Below are 22,681 nucleotides of genomic sequence, written 5' to 3'. Positions count from 1 at the left end.
CAACCAATCAAAGTTGCATTAAGGTTGCTACTCCCCATCTCTCTGTCTCTCGCTCTCTCCCCCTCTCTGTCTCTTATTACTGTTAAATTATGTAATCTAATCATGCAATGTAATATATATATTTTATATGTATAAGGTAATACATATAACTTATTATATATAAAATATATATTTCTAACCCTTTAGCCGTAAGGGTAGTTTAGTCTTTTTACAACATATTCTTTTTAGAATATGTTTTTGTAATTTTCTTTTATTCTTTTTTATTTTTTATTTTTGTTGCTTTTTGTAAAAGGTGGAAAGCACCTTGGAGGGGCCCACCATCTAGTCGTTGGGCCCCTTCCAATGGTCACATTTGTGACCGTTGGAAGGGGCTCCAACGGCTAGAGGTGGAGCCTCTCCAAGGACTCCACCTCCTCTATTTAAAGGGGCTCTCCCCTTGTGTATTCTTTAAGCTTTTGGGATTATAGCCCAAGCTCCTTTTCAATCTTATGACTCTTGAGTATGCTTTTGTGCATTTGTGAGTTTGTGTTGTGCTTTTTGTGCACAAGTGTTTTAAGTGTTCTTGTTGTGCGTATGTGTACGCATTTGTTTCCAAGAATATTGTAATATTGCTATTAGTATCTTGTTGAAGATACTTTTACATGGTATCTGAGCTTGGTTGAAGAAGGAGGTTCGTGCATTTACTTGTTTTTTGAGTGCCTCGAAAAACGTGCCGTCAAGCTATTGACGTTTGAAGTGGATTACCTTCTTCGGGCAATATTTTGAGTCTCTTTTGTTAAGGAAGGCGTGAAAGTTTCTTGAGGTACGTATTATTTTTCAACTTCTATGCTCTCTAATGGGCGAAAGACTCCCATTTCTCTCTTGGCTTCAAATTGAATGGCTCAAACTATCATGTTTGGGCCGGGAACATGGAAGCTCAAATAAAAGGTAAGGGTCTTTGGGGATACGTTCTTAGTTCTATACCGGAACCCGAACCAAGGATTACTTTGGTAGAGAAAGGCGAAATCAAAATTCTCGAAGGAGAAGAGAGGAATAAAGCTCTTGAGGAATACTCTGAGAAACATGAAGAATGAGAAATGAAAAATTTCAAGATTCTTTCTTGGATGTTTTCATCGGTTGAAACAAAGATAAATGCCAACATTATTAAATTCAATAAAGCATCAAAAGCTTGGCATTATCTAGAAAAAATGTACACGTCAAGAGACTTGTCACACAAGTATTATCTCCAAAAAAGGGCTTTGACCCTTCAACAAAATGAGATGTCCATAAGGGAATACTTTGTGGAATTGTCGTCCATATGGGATGAACTCGCAATGCTTGAGCCTAAGTGGAGTGGAGAAGCTATTGAGCTTAGATACAAACAATTGGAAGATGACCATTTTTTTAATTTTTTGAATGGCCTTAGACCCGAGTTCGAGCAAATTCGGTCCTCTCTCCTTTCCTCTTTCGTTTCCCCCTCTCTTGAAGATGTCATTACAAAGCTAAGTGGAGAGAAAACTCGTATGAACTTTAGCAAAAACAATTGAAGTGTTCTTGCTACTTCAAGTAATGAAGAAAATGAAGGCGCTAATGCCGTATCAAGACCAGGGAGCAATTTGAAAACTTATAAGCCTCCTCACTTCAAGAATCAAAACTCAATTGGTCAAGGAGTAAAGAAGGACTATAGCAAGCTTACATGTTATTTTTGTAAAGAACCGGGGCACATTAAACCTATATGCCCAAAATAGAAGAAAATACTTGCTATGACCATGACATCTCAACAAGAGGAATGACCATCATTGTCAAATGGGTCTCTTTCTCTTCATCAAATTGTAGAAGCTTTGCAACCTCTTCTCACGGGAGGAACTTTCGGAGCCGCTATGTCTACCTCTTCACCTTCCAGTAAAATATCTTGGCTTTTATATTCCGGTGCATCTTTTCATATGACTCTAAGTGTTTGCTCTCTTTCCGAATTTTCTAAAAATCCTTCGTCTTATACCAAAACCAAATTTAAATTTACTTTCGGTCTCTCAACTCTCGGATCATGGTTGCGATGTAAAATTCACTTCTGATAACTGTTGGATTCAGGATCGCCAGTCCGGAAGATTGATTGGGGAAGGATCTAGGAGAGGCGAACTCTACTACGTTGACTTTCTTCAAGTTCCCAAGAATCAATTTTGTAATGTTGTTCAAAACAAAGGTATTCATGTATGGCATAAGAGACTGAGACATCCCAACATTGTTAAAATCTCTTATTTGCCTTTTATTAAACATCTTTGTAAAGGAGATTTTGTTTGTAATGATTGTATTCCTGGGAAAATGAAAAGTCTACCTTTTTCTCAAAGATCCATGTTTTCAATAAAGCCCTTTGAAATTGTTCATTTCGATGTATGGGGACCCGCTCCTGTGATATCTAAAGGAGGATTCTCGTATTATGTTACCTTCGTGGATGATTACACTAGGTTTTGTTGGATATACTTTCTTAAACATAAACATGAAGTTTTTTCAATGTTTAAAATGTTTCATATGATGATTTAAAATCAATTTAATGGAAGTTTAAAAATTCTTAGGTCTGACTCTGGTGGTGAATACCTTTCAAATGAATTCAAGAGTTACCTTGAAAGTTATGGTATTATCCATCAAAAATCTTGCCCGAAAACCCCACAACAAAATGGGTTAGCCGAACGGAAGCATAGGCATATTATTGAAACAACTAGAACCTTGCTCATTTCACAAAACATTTCAAAGAAACTATGGGCTAAAGCCGCTCTTACCTCGATATATCTCATAAACAAACTTTCATCGAAGAATTTGAGTAAAATTTCTCCTTTTGAAAAGTTGTATGAAAAAGAACCTGATTACAACAGGTTAAGGGTGTTTGGATGTAAGTGCTTTGTCCTTACAGATAAAAATGATAAGCTAATCCCAAAGGCCATTCTGTGTGCCTTTCTTGGTTATTCCGAAACCCATAAGGGTTTTCGATGTTATGACATTAAAAATGACAAACTTTATGTTTCTAGAAATGTGAGTTTTTTGGAAAATCTTAGTGGTTTTGAAAGTCTAGAATTACATAATGAAAATGCTGATTATTCTTTTTTGTTTGAACTATTAGCCAAAGATGATGATTCTAGTGATGATGAGTCAAATCAAAATGACTCAAGTGATATTGATATTGAGGAAATCATTTCTCCACTTTACTACTCTCACCAATCTATTGATGAAGAGCCATCTAGAGATCCCATCACCTATACTCATAGAGATAGGAGCACTTTCAGAAGTGCTCTTGAAAAATATGATGATAGTCAGACTATTCCTCAAAGTGAGGAAAATCTTCGTAGAACCGAAAGACACAGAAAAACTCCCTCTAAGTTCATATCATATGATTCTTTTTCACCTAGATATAGAGCATGTCTTAGTGCCATTCACTCCTACGTGGAACCTAGAAACTTTGCGGAAGCTAGTAAAAGTCCTGAATGGATAGTTGCGATGGAAAATGAACTCGGAGCTCTGAAAAGAGCTAAGCTAAGACATGGGAATTTCAAGTTCTTCCTAAGGGTAAGAAAACAATAGGGTGTAGATGGGTTTTTAAAGTTAAAACTAAGAGCGATGGATCTCTTGAGAGATATAAGGCTCGATTGATTGCCAAGGGTTATAGGCAAGAGTATGGGATTGACTATGAAGAAACTTTTGCGCCTGTGGCCTGAATGGTCATTGTTCGATGTCTCATCATTGTTGCATCAATTAACAATTGAAACATCTATCAAATGGATGTTAAAAATGCCTTCCTGAATGATGATTTAAATGAGGAAGTTTATATGGATGCTTCACCTGGAATGAAGACTCCCAAAAAAAAGTGCTTCGTCTTAGGAAAGCGCTCTATGGCCTAAAACAAGCCCTTAAGGCTTGGTATGATAGGTTTAACTCAATAATGTTGGAAAATGGTTTTTCTTCTTGCTTTACTGATACTGCTTTGTTTATTAGAAAATCCAATGCAAGGATTGTGATTTTTCTGTTATTGTTAAATTGTAATTTAGAAGACAATGTATTTTCTATATATAAAAGAAGATATATATACATATATATATATTTCATATATGTATATGTATTCATCTACTTGTATATATAAAATATATATTTCTTTATTGTATTGGTTGTAGGGGTATTTTAGTCATTTCTACATTTTACGCATATTCATGTTTTTGAATATGATTGTAATTCCTCCTTTTTATTTTTTTATTTTTGTAATTTTTTTCATTTCTTATTTTTGTTTTTTTTATATAATGTTTTTGTACAGTGTACAACAGTCAACCATTGACTGTGTACACAGTTTTAAAAATATAGACGTTGGGCTGATTCCCAACGTCTCTAATAAGAGCTGTTGGGAATAGCCCAACGTCTCTTAAGTTTGCTTATAAATAAGGGCTATGTGAGCCCATTATATGCATGTATTAGAGTAAGGAGTTGTCTCCTTAAGCTTATAAACAGTGTGCATTTATTGCACTTTCTTTGGTGTAAAGCTTATAAACACTGTGCATTTATTGCACTTCTTTTGTGGTGTAAAGCTTATAAACACTCTGCATTTATTTTGTGTATTGAGTATTTGAAGTATCAAGTTATTTGAAAACTTGATTGTTTGCAAGGATTCTTCACAGTTATACGTGGATGATATGCCCATCACCAAAAGTGATTCTAATGGGGTTAAGAGTATAAAATCAATTTTAAAAGCTAAATTTGAAATATATGATTTGAGTTTTCTAACTTATTTTTTGGGAATTGAAGTAGCATACTCTCATAGAGGGTATTTCTTATCTCAAACTAAGCTTGCCTCTGAGATCATTGAAAGGTTTGTGAAACTCCTGTCATAGTGGGAACTAAAATGAAGGTTGATGATGGTGTGCCTCTTTTGGATCCTACTCCCTACAGACAGATTGTAGGATCATTGATGTATATATATGTATATATATATATATATATATATATATATATATATATATATATATATATATATATATATATATATATATAGCCGAGTCCCCGTGTCCAAAATTTTTAAAATTGCGCCGCACCCGTGTCGCACCCGCACCCGCACCCGCACCCGCACCCAGACATAGTTTCAAAGTAATTTATCCTTTTGTAAAATTACTGGAATACCAATTATTGTGTTCTAAGGATTGTTGAGTTACCTCATTCAAGTTTTCTCAAAGTTGAACAAATGCCAATCTTATTGGGAGGCTGATCTGAAAAAAAGATTTAGCAAAGCTCCTAGTCTAGATCTAGTCAAGCATATTCTGCCCCTCATGGGTGCCATACTCTCTTGTAGAAACTCATGGTTACAGGAATTATATAGTCAATCAGACCTGTAGATGTGTTTGCCATGGTTTGTTTAGTAAGGAATGTGCTTTGAATCTAATTGTTTGATGTAAACTTTGTCATTTTTCGTTAGGTTTTGATTCATTGTATTTTTTATTACTTTGGAAACCTGTCAAAACCTCTTAATCTCTAATCCATGTTATTTACCTTGGAGATCACATATGTATGGTGAGATCCACAAGACATTCAATGCACACGTTAGAGATCTGTAGAACTACTAGAAAGTACTATACCCTTGAGGGTTCCATAGTTAATCCCTAGAGAATATGACATCCTCGAGGGTACCATAGATATGTGTGCCCCCTTCCCCCTGTTTACACACAAAAATATATATGCGTGTTGTGTACACTATTTGTTTATTTGTACATTATTTTCAATTTATTCCTTCCCTTCTTTTATGTTCCTAACTATGTATGATCACTTTACTGTTGACTGACTCTTGTTGTACTCAGTGTGAAATGACAGGTGTTGTGGTGGATGTTGGAGATGGAGCTACACATGTTGTGCCTGTGGCAGATGGATATGTCATTGGGAGCAGCATCAAGTCTGTTCCTATAACTGGGAAGGATATAACTCTATTTATTCAACAGCTATTGAAGGTAGAGGTCTCATTCTTGCCAGTTACAATCATCTAGAAGGCACGAGCTGCACTTCACAATGTTGTCCTTTGGTTGTGCATGCTTTAGTTCATGCTTTAATATCATTCTTTTACAGAGGCCCTTTATTGTGATCAATATTCTATGCTTCCTCTGGACATAGGCATAAGATGGATGGTGTGTTATGGATGTGGTGTTTCCTTCTTAGACCATCATTGGAAAACCTTGGGAATTGAATCTTTTGAGGTTGGCTCGTGATTTGGGCTAGTCAACTAAGGACGGCTGTCTTTTGTTAAAATTTGATTTTGGGTAAAAGTAGTGAATTAGTTATTATGTAAATTAGCAAGAAGACTGTAGAATAACATGATTACTTGTAGCCAACAAGGGCTCCACTCTTCTGGTAGGACCGTAGGGGCGACTTGTGAATGTCACCAAGTTGACGGGACGTCACAAGTGTGAATGTCACCAAGTTGACGGGACGTCACAAGTTTGAAACCCACGGATGGCGTCCCTTGCCGCAAAGTGGAAGCTTGGTGTACTCCGGTGGGCAGGGGAGAGACCTCAAGGGTTTTACCAACCGGAGGCCAGCCAATGTGCTGTCGGTGGTTGGGGGGGGGGGGGAGTGTTCCTTGGACTATCTAAAAAAAAACATGATTACTTGTAAATCAAGAAATAAGTGAAATAACTCTGTGTTAAATTACAATGAAGCTACATTTACTCATTGAGTAAAAAGAAATTGAACAACTTAGCTAGCATGTAACCATATATTATATGGCATACATCATAACTAACTCTCAAGAGCAATGATCGAAACAAAAGATCAAGAAAAACAAACATTAAACTTTAAGATCTAGTGTTGTGAAAAGCGTTGAGGAGTAGCGAGGCGCTCCACCAAAATATGAGGCGAGGCGTAAAGCGTAAGCCTCAAAGTTTTTTTTTTTTAAAAAAAAACTATAAAAAATATCTAAAATTATAAATAAATAAAAAATTCTTTATTGATGAAGTAACAACCAACAAGAAATAAAAAATCTCAAATAAATACTGAAAAATATGAGATTAACATGTAAAAATAACATTAATGCAACTTGATCTATGTAAGTATCTAAGAAATAAAACATGAGCATTCATTAAATAAAAAATTAACATTAACAACAAAATGCATATTAGCATTTAACAATATCATGTCATAATTAGAAAATGCATTTTAGCATTAACAACCAAATGTTAATATATATATATATATATATATATATATATATATATATATATATATATATATTAGAAAATGCATGCTTTCATTTCTATATATATAGGGTTGTGACTGCATGTAATTGCATGACTTGATTTTGCCACTAAAAGGGTTTAACGTCACATTCTAGAAGAGATTATTGCTCCTACGAAATTGAATACATTGAACAAGTTGACACGGGGATATTAATCTTCTGTGAAACAAAACAACTAATCTCAATGACTTCGTTAACGTGGTTGCTTTGAGTGTTTATTAGACTGCAAATTGGTGAACCTGCTACTAAGGGTGTCAATGGATTGGGTATGACCCAATCCTGACCCATATTGGATCTTATAGGGCCAGGGTTTGGTTGCAAAGAAGGGATTCTGATTAATTATTCAGGTTGGACCCGTGAGGTCTGATTATTATATAGGTTCGGTATGGTTTATAAAATTTTATACCAAACCAGGTTTGATCGGAGTTTTGGTTAAGATTCTCAAATTTTCAATGTAAAATAATTAAAAATATTATTTTGCCAGGTATGAACTAGGTCTAGTTTATGTAATTTTTATCGGATCTGGGTATAGTTTTTCTTATAAAAATCCGGTTAAACCCGAATCTTGATCCGATACCTACATTACTTAGTCGGATTCAGGTTTGGACCCACTCATTTTAACATAGGTCCAACCCATTGTCACCCCTACCTGGCACTGCCTGTGCATTTATCATGCCCTTTTTTTTATATTTACACATAGAAACCACCCCTAGGATCAGAGTGATGAGTTGTGGAGCCTGATTCAGAGTTTTTGCCCTTTTTGAAGAGGGGGGGGTCCGGGGGCTCCCCTCGGCGCGGGTCTCGCTGGGCGTTCAACGGTTCAGGGGGGCGCCCTTGCCTTGTATAAATTCTTTCTTTTCTTTCTCTCTTGTAACTGTCGAAAAAGAGAAATAAAGTTTTTTCCTCTGGGCGGCCATAGTTTTTTACTCCCTCTCGGATTTGAGGGGAGGTTTTTCCACGTAAATTTGTGTGTCCTTGCTGTGTTTGGTTTGATCGTCCTTGTTTATTGTTTTCTTCGGTTTTTGCTCGTGGTTTTCGTAACACAGAGACCTAGCCGTGTTGGCTTAGCCGGACGTACTTATGGTCAGCGGGCTTGAACAGTGTAGTAAATGCCCTTTTTACTAGCAGCTTAGTTAAAATTGCTTAAAAAAACCCTATTTTTTGGTCAAATGAAGGCTTTGACCCTCATTTGACTAAAAAATTACGCCTCGGCTTGAGGCGTGCCTCGCCTCGAGGCGTGCGCCTCGAGGCGTGCGCCTCAAGGCGTATGAGGCGCACGCCTCGGGGATTTTGCGCTTTGTACATGCGCCTCAAGGCATAAAGCCCCTCGCCTTGAGGCGAGGCGTGCTTTTTGCGCCTTGAGGCACGTTTTTAATAACACTGTTAAGATTTTTTCAAATTCTAAACTCCAAAGTGCTCAATAAATTCAGCATTTATCAAAAGAGCTAGCGTAGCGTACTTTTATGGTACCCTAAGTACATTGTAGTTTTCACTTTCAAACTGCAAATTTAGTAATTAGTAGCATTTCTGCTTTCTAAATTTCTAATAAACCACATCATCAGCATACACCATGATAATAACTGTTTAGGGTCCAAACTCTGAAGCCTTCAGGCATTATAAGAAATAAAATACAATGCAAAGTTTATCAAAAAATATAAGACAGTTCAGATTACAAGTTTCATCTCAAGTTCAAATATTCGAACTTTAAAATTTCAAGTTTATAGAACCATAGTCCATATTACTATGGTATCTTAAAGGCTAGTCTAAATAGCAGTTCATCCTCCCTAATGAATCATGAATTTGCGTTTTCAAGTTGAAGGCTCAACTGACCTGGTAAAGGAGTAGGAGAACTTGCTATTGCTTCTTCACCGCCATCTTCACCTTTAACTTCAACTTCTTTGATGTTTTCAACTTCCTTCCAAAAGTCCTTCAATTTATAATAAAATTGTAAATAAATAACTGATACACTCAATTTAATGACTAAGAAAGTAAAAATTGAAAAAAATAATAAAAGATAAACATTTCCATCTAAAAATTATTCTTGCATGACCATTCATCCGGTGGTACTTGCAAATATATATAGTCCAAAGAATTGGATCAAGACTAAGTGTCTTTAATTGCCTCTCTCAAACATAAATTATAGTGTGCAAACACTAGGTAATTTAGTTTCTTTTGAGCCAAACTCTTCCTTCTTTTGGTGTGGATCCGGTGACTAGTCAAAGGTACTCCATTTGTGCCCACATTCAGATGAAGAACATGTTTGCCTGATCTTACGGACAATAGTTCCTTGGAGACTAGGAGAACATGAACAATGACTTATTGTAGCTGCAATATTGAAATTGAACAGTAGGCTACTAAATTTTAGCAAAATGATAATAAAGTTAATAAATAACAAAGATACACCTGTTTAGATGCCCTTATTCTGTCATGCACATCTGGCTCTAAAAGTTCAGTAAATTGAATTAAATCACCCTTATCTCAGGATGTTTTTGTAAAACACAGGAGATAACCTATGCCACATGGATGTGGATGGGGGTATGGGACACAAGGGGTATGGGACACAATACGAATACACTTGGTACAATACGACAATTTTCAAAAATAAAAATACCTTTACATAGTCTCGGACAAAAAAACAAAAACAAATGCAAAGAGTGGGCAAATGCGCATATTAATACATCTGCAACGACCCCAAACTGACCCTCGAAAAATGCAGAATTTTATTTTTTACGTTTGCAGAAAACATCCCAAGAATGCGGGGCACATTACAGATTTAATATTCACAACCCATCAACCATTTCAAATATAGAATAATTTTAAACCATGAACTAAAATTGTATTTACTCAATCAAATAATTTCAATTTAGTTCCACAGTTTTCAAATCAAAACAAAATCTCCAGTGTACGTCAGAACCCGGGCCACCAGATCATAACCCTCGTGCCCTCCAGCCAGTCAGTCCCTCCATCACGGTGCCTCAGTACCTGAATTTTTTTTTAAAAACGGGGTAAGAACCACAGTTCTCGTACAAGACCCTCTCAAATTCCAACAGTAAGAAAATAAAATAAAGTAAATCAAGCACAAGTTTAAGAGGCTCACAAATAACACATCATCATAAGATACTTACCATCCAAGCAGTTCAAGCAAGCAAATAGAAATTTTATGCTAAAATAAACATTTAAAGATGCATGAATTGGTACAACATGCATGAATATCTTTTGAGTTCATTAATCAATATTTTCTTTTGTATGTCCTCTTTCTTAACAACCCGCAGATACTCAAAACAGGCAACATTCTCGAGGTTCAAGGCAATTCCCAGTAGTAGATTATTATACAATTTGTATTTTATTTACTGGGTTCTACACTTGTTCTCTGAGATATCAGGAATCATCACCATCAATCAGAACATTAAAAATCATCACCTAATGCCGGGACGATAAGCAAATCAACATCCATTGCTGCCACTTTCTTGGTATATTAATAACTACAATTGAGTTAACAACACCACTCCTAGGCAAAGTAGCTGAAAGTTTCCTACAACTATAGCCGAGAACATGAATCACACATCGAGTTCCTGGGGACAACAAACGCACATAGTGTTTAGTATCCTCACGATCCCCCATGGCCATTATCTAAGGTTCTCATCCTTTCAGAAAAACATCAAAGAAGAAAATTATTACACTGTTTGGTCTCTTTTACCATCTTAATTAAATTTAAAGTTATGCAAATCAACATGCAATAACATATTCGGGATTTTGCCTGTCACATCAACAGTGCAATTATTTCAAAAACTAATTTTTCAACAAAATCTTTGCAATGCATAAATACAATTTAACATTTCATAACCAACACATGCTCGTGGCCTTAAAAGGCCCATCAATGATTCAGGCATTACCACAATTGGATAGCTTTGCAAGATTTTTTAGTGAACATGAAACACACATAAATAATCAAATTTTTATTTTCATAACATAATTCATGGTACAATCATGACAATTTAAAGAATGCATATTGAACCATATATAGCAGTCTTACCGTATTGTAAGAGAAGTCAAAACAGTTAAAAGTTCACAGATTGAATAACTGTCCATGATATATTTTTGCTGCGAATTCTAACAAGATTGCAGAGACATGTATATATATATATTTCTGCTTTAAGTGCCTCAAGATTAAAGACAATTATGTATATATACTCTCAAGATCGCAGGCATATATATATATATATATATATATATATATATATATATATATATATATATATATATATATATATATATATATATATATATATATTGCGAACTCTAATCAAGTTGCAGACAGATATACATATGTATGTGTTGCAAAACATAACCAAGATCACATATATATATATACACGTTCTTGCTGCAAACAAAAATCAAGACTTGCAGACACACACACACACACACACACATATATATATATATATATCAGGGCTGCAAACACAGTAAAGATAGCAAGCTGTTCAAGAATGCAGAATCTCAGATTTTAGGTATCAAGAACGCAAATAATACAAAGTTATACATGCAGAAAATCACAGGCATATTCAAGAAGAACGTAGGATATCAGATTTATGCTTCATGAAGGAAGAAAATATATATTTTATGCATGCAAAAAATCGCAAATTCAATTTTTCTTTAAATCTATGAAAGCTTTGCTTTCTCCTTTTTTTCTTCTCTTTCTCTTTTTATCCCTTTCTCTTTTTATCCCTTTCTCTTTTCCTCTTTCTCTCATGGTTCAGCCTCTCTCTCCCTTTCTCTCTTTTTTTTCTTTCCCTCTCTCTCTTGTGCATGTTAAATTATGTACCTTATCACCTAATGTAATATATATATATTTTATATATATAAGGTAATACATATACATATATTAATATATATGTATATGTATCTACTTATTATATATATAAAATATATATATTTCTTCTTATTTAGTCGTAGGGGTAGTTTTGTCTTTTCCTTCATTTTACGCACATTCACTTTTTGAATGTGTTTGTAATTTCTTTTTAGTTTTTCTTTTTCTTTATTTTTCTTTTTATTTTTTTGTACTTAAAGGAACCTTGGGGGGCCCACTCAAATAGAGGTTGGGCCCCTCCAACGGTCACATTTGTGACCGTTGGAGGGGCTCCAACGGTCACATTTGTGACCGTTGGAGGGGCTCCAACGTCTATGAGTGGAGCCCCTCCAAGGCTCCTTTTTGAATGATTATAAATAGGGGCTCTCCCCTTGTATTCTCTCATGGCTTTGTGTCAAAGCCCAAGTTCTCAATAAATCGATTCCATTGTTTTTATGCTTTTGTGCATTTGTGAGGTATTTGTGGGTTGTGCTTTTTGTGCACAAGTGTTCTAAAGTGTTCTTATTGTGCTTTCGTGGTGGGTTTAATATCAAGAATATTAAGGTCTTGATATTAGTATCTTATTGAAGATACTTTCACATGGTATCAGAGCCTCGTTGGAAGAAAGAGGATCGTGCATCTCGTCTCTTGTGAAGCACCTCGAAAATCGTGCCCTCAAGCTAGTGAAGTTTTTGAGTGAAGCATTTACTTCGGGCAATATTTTAGAAGCAACTTTTGTCAAGAAAAGGTTGAAAATACGTTAAGGTACGCATTATTTTCCATCTTCTCTTCTCTCTAATGGGTGAAAAAGACTCCCATTTCTCCCTTTGGTTTAAACTTAGCGGTTCGAACTACCATGTTTGGGCCGGCAATATGGAAGCCCATATCAAAGGGAAAGGACTTTTGGGTTACGTTCAAGGCTCCATATCGGAACCCGAACCCAAGCTTTCTACTATAGAGAAAGGGGAAATTAAGATTCTTGAAGGAGAAGATAGACAAAAGGCCTTAGAAGAATATTCCTAAAGGCATGATGAGTGGGAAATGAAGAACTTCAAAATATTGTCTTGGATTTTTTCGTCCGTAGAAACCAAGATCAATGCCAACATCATTAAATTTAAAAGGTCCTCCGAAGCTTGGTTATACCTTGAAAAAATGTATACTTCAAGGGACTTGTCTCACAAATACTATCTCCAAAAGAAAGCCTTGACTCTTCAACAAAATGATTTATCTATTCGGGAATATTTTGCCGAATTGTCATCTATTTGGGACGAGCTTGCCATGCTCGAACCAAAATGGAGCGTAGAAGCTATTGAATTAAGGCACAAACAACTAGAGGAAGATCGATTTTTCAACTTCCTAAATGGTCTTAGACCCGAATTTGAGCAAATTCGGTCCTCTCTTCTATCGGCTTTCACCTCCCCATCTATTGAAGATGTCATCACCAAGCTAAGTGGTGATGAAACACGTATGGGGATTTGTAAAAATAACCCAAGCATTCTTGCTACACCTTCTCAAAATGACTATGAAGTGGTTAATGTCGTATCAAGACCCGGAAATAATTTGAAGACCTACAAACCGCCCCATTTCAAAAATCAAGGGCAAAATGATCGATATGGCAAGAGAGATTATAGCAAATTAACTTGCCATTTTTGTAAAGAACCGGGACATATCAAACCCAATTGTCCCAAATGGAAGAAATTTCTTGGCGCAGCTTTAGCATCCCAATCGGAGGAACGGCCTTCAACTTCAAATGAACCTCTTTTGCTTCATCAAATTGTGGATGCTCTTCAACCTCTTCTCAAAGGAGGCATTTCTGGAGCCGCTATGTCATCCTCTTCCTCTCTTGGTAAGACATCTTGGTTACTTGATTCTGGTGCTTCGTTTCATATGACTCCAAGCCATTGCTTTCTTTCTGATTATTCTAAAAATGGTCTTCCATCCTTTGTCTCAACGGCAGATGGAACCCCTCTTGAAATTAAAGGAATGGGCAATTTTGAAAAACAAGACTTCTTTATCCCAAAAATTCGTCTTATACCAAAACTAAACTTAAATTTACTTTCTGTTTCTCAACTCTCGGACTGTGGTTGCGATATAAAATTCTCTTCTAATAAATGTTGGATACAGGATCTCCAGTCCGGGAAATTGATTGGGGAAGGCTCTAGGAGAGGAGACCTCTACTATGTTGATTTTCTTAAAATTCCCAAGAATCAATTTTGTAATGTTGCTCAAAACAAAGATATTCATGTATGGCATAAGAGATTGGGTCATTCCAACATTGTTAAAATCTCCTATTTGCCTTTTATTAAGCATCTTTGTAATGAAAATTTTGTTTGTAATGAATGTATTCTTGGAAAAATGAGAAGTCTCCCTTTTCCTCACAGATCCATGTTTACAACAAAACCTTTTGAAATTGTTCACTCCGATGTATGGGGTCCGACTCCGGTAATATCCAAGGGAGGTTTCTCTTACTATGTTATCTTTGTGGACGATTTCACTAGGTTTAGTTGGATATTTTTTCTTAAACATAAACATGAAGTTTTTTCAACTTTTAAAACATTTCATATGATGGTTTTAAATCAATTCAATGGAAATTTAAAAATTTTTAGAACCGATTCGGGTGGTGAATACCTTTCCAATGAATTCAAAAGCTATCTTGAAAACTATGAAATTATTCATCAGAAGTCTTGTCCTAAAACCCCCCAACAAAATGGGTTGGCTGAACGAAAACATAGGCATATTATTGAAACCACACGAACTTTGCTCATTTCCCAAAATATTCCGAAAAAACTTTGGGCGGAGGCCGCTCTTACTTCTGTCTATCTCATAAATAGACTTCCATCTAAAATCTTGAACAAAATTTCCCCATTTGAAAAATTATATGAAAAAGAACCTGATTATAGCAGGTTAAGGGTTTTTGGATGTAAATGTTTTGTCCTTATTGATAAAAATGACAAACTCTCTCCTAAGGCCATTCCTTGTGCCTTTCTTGGTTACTCTGAAACTCATAAAGGTTTTCGCTGTTATGATGTTAAGAGTGATAAACTATATGTTTCCAGAAATGTGAGTTTTTTGGAAAATGTTAGTGGTTTCGAAAAACTTGAAACCAATGATGAGAATATGGACTATTCTTTTCTGTTTGATTTATTAACTGAAGATGATGATACTGGTGATGATGAAACAAATCAAAATGACTTGAATAATAATGAAACTCATTCTGATCAACATATCAATGAAGAACATAGAGATCCTATAACCTACTCTCATAGAGATAGGAATACTTTTAGAAGTGCTCTCGAAAGATATGATAGTGAGTCTACCCCTTCAAGTGAAGGAAATCTTCGTAGGACCGAAAGATCAAGAAGACCCCCTTCTAGGTTCATCTCATATGAGTCCTTTTCACCAAAATATAGAGCCTGTCTAAGCGCCATTCACTCATACATAGAACCAAGGGATTTCGAGGAAGCACGAACATGTCCAGAATGGATAGTCGCTATGAATAATGAACTTGAAGCCCTTAAGAAAGCAAAGACCTGGGAGTTTCAAGACCTTCCTAAAGACAAGAAAGCAATAGGGTGTAGATGGGTATTTAAAGTCAAAACTAAGAGTGATGGGTCTCTTGAGAGGTATAAGGCTCGCTTAGTTGCAAAGAGATACGGTCAAAAATATGGGATTGATTATGAGGAGACTTTTGCCCCCGTTGCTCGTATGGTCACTGTCTGATGTCTTATAACTGTTGCTTCAATTAATAAATGGAACATCTATCAGATGGATGTTAAGAATGCGTTTTTAAACGGGGATCTAAACGAAGAAGTATATATGGATGCTCCTCCTGGAATTGAGTATCCTAAGGGAAAAGTGCTTCGTCTTCGGAAAGCACTTTATGGTTTGAAACAAGCTCCCAAGGCTTGGTATGATAGGTTTAACTCCGTAATGTTAGAAAATGATTTCTCATCCTGCTTTACTGATACTGCTTTGTTTGTTAGAAAATCTAATGCAGGAATTGTTATTCTACTACTTTATGTGGACGACATGCTTATAACTGGGAGCGATTCTAAAGGGATTAAAAGCATAAAATCCATTTTAAAGGATAAGTTTGAAATGTCTGACTTAGGCTTCCTAACTTACTTTTTGGGTATTGAGGTAGCTTACTCTCATAGAGGATATTTTTTGTCTCAAACTAAGCTTGCATCTGAGATTGTTGACAGGTCAGGCATTACAGATGATAAAATTTGTGAAACTCCTGCTATAGAGGAGCTAAAATGAAGATTGATGATGGTGTTCCTCTCTCTGATCCTACTCCCTACAGGAAACTAGTAGGATCGTTGATGTATCTAAGTATCACCAGACCAGATATCTCGCATGCGGTGCATACGGCAAGTCAGTTTCAACATGCACCAACTTCTGTTCACATGGGTGCTATCTTACGTGTCGTAAGATACCTAAAGCACACTATTAATAAGGGAGTTTTTTTGTCTTCTTCTTCTGAGTTGAGATTAATTGCTTATACTGACTCTGATTGGGGAGGTGACCCAAATAACCGTCACTCCACCACTGATTTTTGTGTATTCTTAAGAGACTCATTAATCTCATGGAGATGTAAGAAGCAGCAAAAGGTGTCTCTATCCTCAACTGAAGCAGAATATCGTGCCATGGCGACTACTACCATGGAAATCGTTTGGATTCATCAGTTGTTGGAAGACATGGGGATCACTATTGAAGGGCCTACCAAGCTTTGCTGTGACAACAAAAGTGCGATTTATATTGTTAAAAATCACACATTTCATGAGCGGACCAAACACATAGAGATGGATTGTCACTACGTTCGGGAGGCGTACCTCAAAGGAATCATTGACCTTCCATATGTCACGTCCGAATATCAATTGGCGGATTTCTTCACCAAAGCCTTGTGTGCTCCGCGTTTCAACTTTCTTCTTAGCAAACTCTCGGTCATCCTGCCCTAAGTTTGAGGGGGGGTGTTAAATTATGTACCTTATCACCTAATGTAATATATATATATTTTATATATATAAGGTAATACATATACATATATTAATATATATGTATATGTATCTACTTATTATATATATAAAATATATATATATTTCTTCTTATTTAGTCGTAGGGGTAGTTTCGTCTTTTCCTTCATTTTACGCACATTCACTTTTTGAATGTGTTTGTAATTTCTTTTTAGTTTTTCTTTTTCTTTATTTTTCTTTTTATTTTTTTGTACTTAAAGGAACCTTGGGGGGCCCACTCAAATAGACGTTGGGCCCCTCCAACGGTCACATTTGTGACCGTTGGAGGGGCTCCAACGTCTATGAGTGGAGCCCCTCCAAGGCTCCTTTTTGAATGGTTATAAGTAGGGGCTCTCCCCTTGTATTCTCTCATGGCTTTGTGTCAAAGCCCAAGTTCTCAATAAATCGATTCTATTGTTTTTATGCCTTTGTGCATTTGTGAGGTATTTGTGGGTTGTGCTTTTTGTGCACAAGTGTTCTAAAGTGTTCTTATTGTGCTTTCGTGGTGGGTTTAATATCAAGAATATTAATGTCTTGATATTAGTATCTTATTGAAGATACTTTCACAGTGCAGCCCTCTCCTCTCTCTCAAAATCTGATTTTGAGAGAGAGGGGCTGATGGGACTTTATAACACATAGGGACTCCCCATAGGGGGGGACGTCCCCTAGTATTTTAAAATTATAAGAATTCTATTTGAATAGGAACCTTTCTAATTTCCCACCTTTATATATATATATACACTAAAATATATCTTTTTTTTAAATAATATAGTTTACTTTAACATACTTGGATTATGGATCTTGGCAATGGGTTCAAGATCCATATCACTAATGGGTTATGGATCTTGGCATCGAGTCCAAGATCCATACCATGAATGAATCATAGATGTGGACATCAGATCCAAGATCCATACCGTAAATGGATCATGAATCTTGGCAATGGATCCAAGATCCATATAACAAATGGATCATAGATCTTGGCAATGGATCCAAAATCCATATCAAGATCTGCTAATGCCAGCATAGTATATCGATTTCCATATAAAAATTACATTCTTTTAATAAAATTTACAACAACAACAACAACAACAACAACTACGCCTTCATCCCAAAACAATTGGGGTCGGCGATATGAACCAACAAAGAAAATCATTATGGGTCTTCCACATGAATCCTTCTCCTCCATTTATTTCTATCCAATGCCATGTCCTCGGTGAGGTTCAAAGCATTCATATCCTTTCTTATCACCTCCATCCATGTCTTCCTAGGCCTACCCCGACCTCTTTTAACTAATATATTTTCCCATTTCTCCATCCTTCTAACTGGAGCATCATTAGGCCTTCGTCGAATATGTCCAAACCACCGTAAACGATTCTCTCTCATCTTATTTTCAATGGGTGCAACGCCTACCTTCTTACGTATCTCCTCGTTCCGAATCTTATCTTTTATTGTATTTCCACACATCCATCTCAGCATACGCATAAAATTTACATTTATTAAAATTTTAAATTTAAGAAAATTTGTGAGATATTATAACATCAATATGAGAGGAAACTTTTTTGGTCTCATATCGCTCGTGGAGGAAATTGAGGCAATTGATTTCCTCTATAAAAGGAGGAGAAGGCAACCTTTTCTGTCACCTTCAGCCGCAATGTGTGCTGGCTTGCTATGTGGACAGACATGCATGATAAGTGGTGGAAGATTTGAATTCTGGATTGAAAATTTAAATTTAAATTTAAATTTAAATTTAAATTTGAACACCCAAATTCAAACCAAAAGGAATTTTTTAAGACAGATGTGGTCCATTTCATTTTGGCCATGTCTAATGTAGTGTTGACCGTGAGCTACGGGAATCGTGAGTTATCCGATTTCATGTCACGTCGTATCGACGTGCGATATTCCCCTTAAGTGGTGTGTCCTTGAGACATAGGAAATAATGTAAATATAAATTAGAGAATACAAAAATGAAAAAAACAAAAGAGATAAGTCATTAACTCATTATGTAACAATGAAACAAAATAGTTATAATGTTATATTCAATGTTATTAAAAGCGCGCCTCAAGGCGCAAAAAGCTCGCCTCGCCTCAAGGCGAGGGCCTTTGTGCCTTGAGGCGCAAGCATAAAGCGCAAATGCCCCAAGGCGTGCGCCTCATACGCCTTGAGGCGCACGCCTCGGGGCGAGGCGTGCCTCAAGGTGAGGCGTATACGCCTCGAATTTTTAATAACAGGGCTCGATAAATCAAGAATTCCGGCAAGTTTGATCGCCTACCCAAAGTCGGTGATCTTCGAGAAGTCTGCAACGAGATACATTGTTATGTATGAGTATCAGACTGCTGATGGGAAGACTACCCATTTGTATATAAATGACAACCGTTTAGAGGATCCAGTGCAGGAACAATGGGGAGGAGGAGAGCCAGTCCACGGTTGTCATCTCCGGCTGCCGCGGCGATGTCGACGATTCTGTCAGCCGTGGAGGCGGCGTCGCCGAAGGCGAGCGACGAGAGGAGGGAGGTGGCAATTGCTGCACCTGTTGCTGTTTTCAAGCTGGTGGAACTGGTTAAGGACTTGGGGAGGCTTTGGAGGGAGAGAGTTAGCCGGCGACGACAATGGGGCTGGGAACCTGAGCTCTACTCGGGCCAGTTTAGACTGGCAGCTGCAGCTGGGCTCGTCCAGAAGACCCTCCGGAGAGGGAGGTATGGCGGAAGGGCGGAGAAGGCACCCGAGCTCCGGGGCCTCCGGCCAGCCCCCTTCCGCCTGGCCGGTGGCATCAGCAGTTTTGCTGCTGTTGGTGCCGTCGGGGGGGGGGGTGTTAAAATGTATCTAATATATATATATATATATATATATATATATATATATATATATATATATATATATATATTAGATACATTTTAACAGTGGGGTGGGCGTGGCGGAGGGGACAAAGAAGAAAACAAAAGATGAAAATGAAAGGACGGGGACTCATCGGAGTCCGACGGGTGGCGATGCACGAAGGAGAGGCGGTGAGGAAGAACCCCGGTAAGGGGTTTTTTCTAGAAAAAAATGGGGGGTCCGGTGGGTGCTGGATCCGGGTTGGGTTAAAGAACCCCAAGTTTGAGAGAGAGAGAGAGAGAGAGAGAGAGAGAGAGAGAGAGAGAGAGAGATTTCTGGTATTGCTGACAAGATGTATGACCAAAATTGTTTAATTTACATCCTTAACATACTCATCGTTCGTTACATAGCTCCCCAAGGCCAAGGGATCAGGCCCCGAGCCAATTCACGCTATACATTTCTAGTTAAAGGAGGGCCTTAAATAACATAGGCAATCAAAGCTTTCCCTGTGCCACAAGATTTGCTCGTGAGACCTATGTCCAAAATTTCTTCACCTTAGCCTCTGCGAGTTTGCTCCCTAAGGTGTGAAAATGTCTCATTTGATCATGTCATGTTAGATAAGTTGAAGTCAAGGGTTTTACATGTAGATATGGAAACAAATCGGATTTGCTCCGTATCCAATTAAGTGTATATTTGGTAGAAAGTTTTGATCCAGTTCTAAAGAGAATCTGATAATGTAAGTTCAAATCTGATCCACATATATTCATATCTCCATGTCTGGTAATAATTTGTCAGATTGGATTATGGATCCAACTTTGCACCATATCCATTTGAACCCCTAGAATCATTGGTCAGGCACTTGTGGACCGGACTTGAGCAACACTCGACTTGGAATGACTATTAACCAGATCCAACTACCGATTGGAACATACGTGATACTGAGTCTGGACTATCTGGGGCTTTGGGGAGCCCAATGTTGTCGGTCGATATGTATCGTATCTGCAGAAAATCGCTATGCAGATCTGAATCAGCTATTTTTTAATAAATATAAAAAATATGAAAAATCAAAATTTTCATATTTTAAATATTATTTTAATAGTTTTAACACATGTCATGTTCTGTTTGACGCATAATATTTTTTATTATCTTTTGGCTGATACAAAATGACTCTCGAGATTTTGCCGTTTTTAACTTTTGTCACTGCATTGGGGGAGCCAAAATGGATATTGGCTTCTATTTTTGGGGTTCTTTAAAGGAATGAAGTGTTGGTGCAGGAAAGATGCATCATGTTTTTCATGCATATTATTTTGTCACCAGTGAAATTATTGATTTTACGATGGTTGTTGCTTTATCAATAAAGCAATTTTTATTTATTTATAATTTTAAATAATTTTTATAGTTTTTTTTTATTTTAAAAAAAAAATTGAGGCTTACGCTTTACGCCTCGAGGCTTACGCCTCGCCTCAGATTTTGGTGGAGCGCCTCGCTACGCCTCAACGCTTTTCACAACACTGGTTATATTGTTATATACTTTGGAGAAGTGTGGATTGTTTTGGTACTTTGGATTGAGATAGTAGGCAGCTGCTGTCTTTCTCTATTATTGAAAGACTTTTGAAGACGTGCCCAAGCCATCCTCTGCTTCACCAAGTTGCTTTAGCCATTGCTCATATGTAGTCATCTTTGCATCAAAACTTTTAGGTAACTCTTAGTTGACTAGTGGTGTAAATACATTGATACCCTGATAGTGTTTTAGGTCATCAAACATTGGCTAATATGCTCTCTTCTAAACTCCTGGCCTAGGGGTCCAGTAGGATCTTTCTTGCTTGGTTTATCCCTTAGGATATTCAGCTTGCATATAAATAGATTCCCAGTAAGTGTTGCATATAACTTATAGTGCCAAAATCGTATGCAAGAGAAACTTACATTGTTGGACGTCTAGCTATGTCACACGGACTCGCCAAAGAGGCCGCCGCACCCGCCGCGTCGACGTGACGTGGGTGCGGCAAACCCGCACGCAGGGTTATCGTTGTCCAAAATGGACTCGGTCAACTTTGACCGAGACTATTTTGGTCCAAAAAAATGAAATTTGGACCCAGGTCTCATTGAAATTGAATCCGACCTGGGTCTGGACTGACCCAGGTCTGATTCGGTGTATATCCGACTTGGTTTCAGAACCAGGTCTGATTCAATTAGTTCATATCTGGGTTTAAGCCCAGGTCTGATTCGATTAAATCAGACCTGGGTCTGGGCACAGGTCTGATTAGACTAAATCAGACATGGGGTCCATATCTGGTCTGATTTGATTAAATCAGGCCTGGGTCTGGGCACAGGTTTGATTAGACTAAAACAGACATGGGTCAATATCTGATCTGATTTGATTAAATCAGACCTGGTTCTGGACACAGGTCTTATTAATCAAACATGGGTCCATATCTAGGCTGATTTGATTAAATCAAACCTGGGTCTGGGCACAGGTCTGATTAGACTAAATCAGACATGGTCCAAATCTATGGCTGCATCCCTAATAGAATTGACAATTCAAATCTGGGCAGCTGAGTGGACCCAAACTGCGACTAGACACTCCCCGCACCCTAGCACCCATGTTTTTTTAAAGTGTTGTATCGCCGCATCTGTTCCCTCACCTATGTGACATAAGATAATTGTTTTTATTTCATTAGTGTTAACTTAAAACTGTTAATATATATATATATATATATATATATATATATATATATATATATATATATATATATATATATATATATATATATATATAATCAC

At 37.0% G+C, this 22,681-nt stretch overlaps 1 protein-coding gene across 1 annotated transcript in view; it reads left to right on the top strand.

The window, feature by feature from the left end:
• LOC149840795 (actin-related protein 3) overlaps window positions 1-22,681 on the top strand; it is a 57,282-nt gene that overhangs the window by 15,278 nt on the left and 19,323 nt on the right. Inside the window, exon 4 of the mRNA XM_090003339.1 lies at window positions 5,802-5,948. Coding sequence (XP_089859465.1) covers window positions 5,802-5,948 — 147 coding nt within the window. The remainder of the gene's footprint in view (window positions 1-5,801; window positions 5,949-22,681) is intronic.

This window comes from Nuphar pumila, chromosome 4 (genome assembly GCF_984573655.1).
Source record: "Nuphar pumila chromosome 4, dmNupPumi1.hap1.1, whole genome shotgun sequence".
Taxonomy (NCBI): domain Eukaryota; kingdom Viridiplantae; phylum Streptophyta; class Magnoliopsida; order Nymphaeales; family Nymphaeaceae; genus Nuphar; species Nuphar pumila.
Note: the sequence above shows the minus strand (reverse complement) of the source record. Positions and strands in the feature narration are given on the sequence as shown.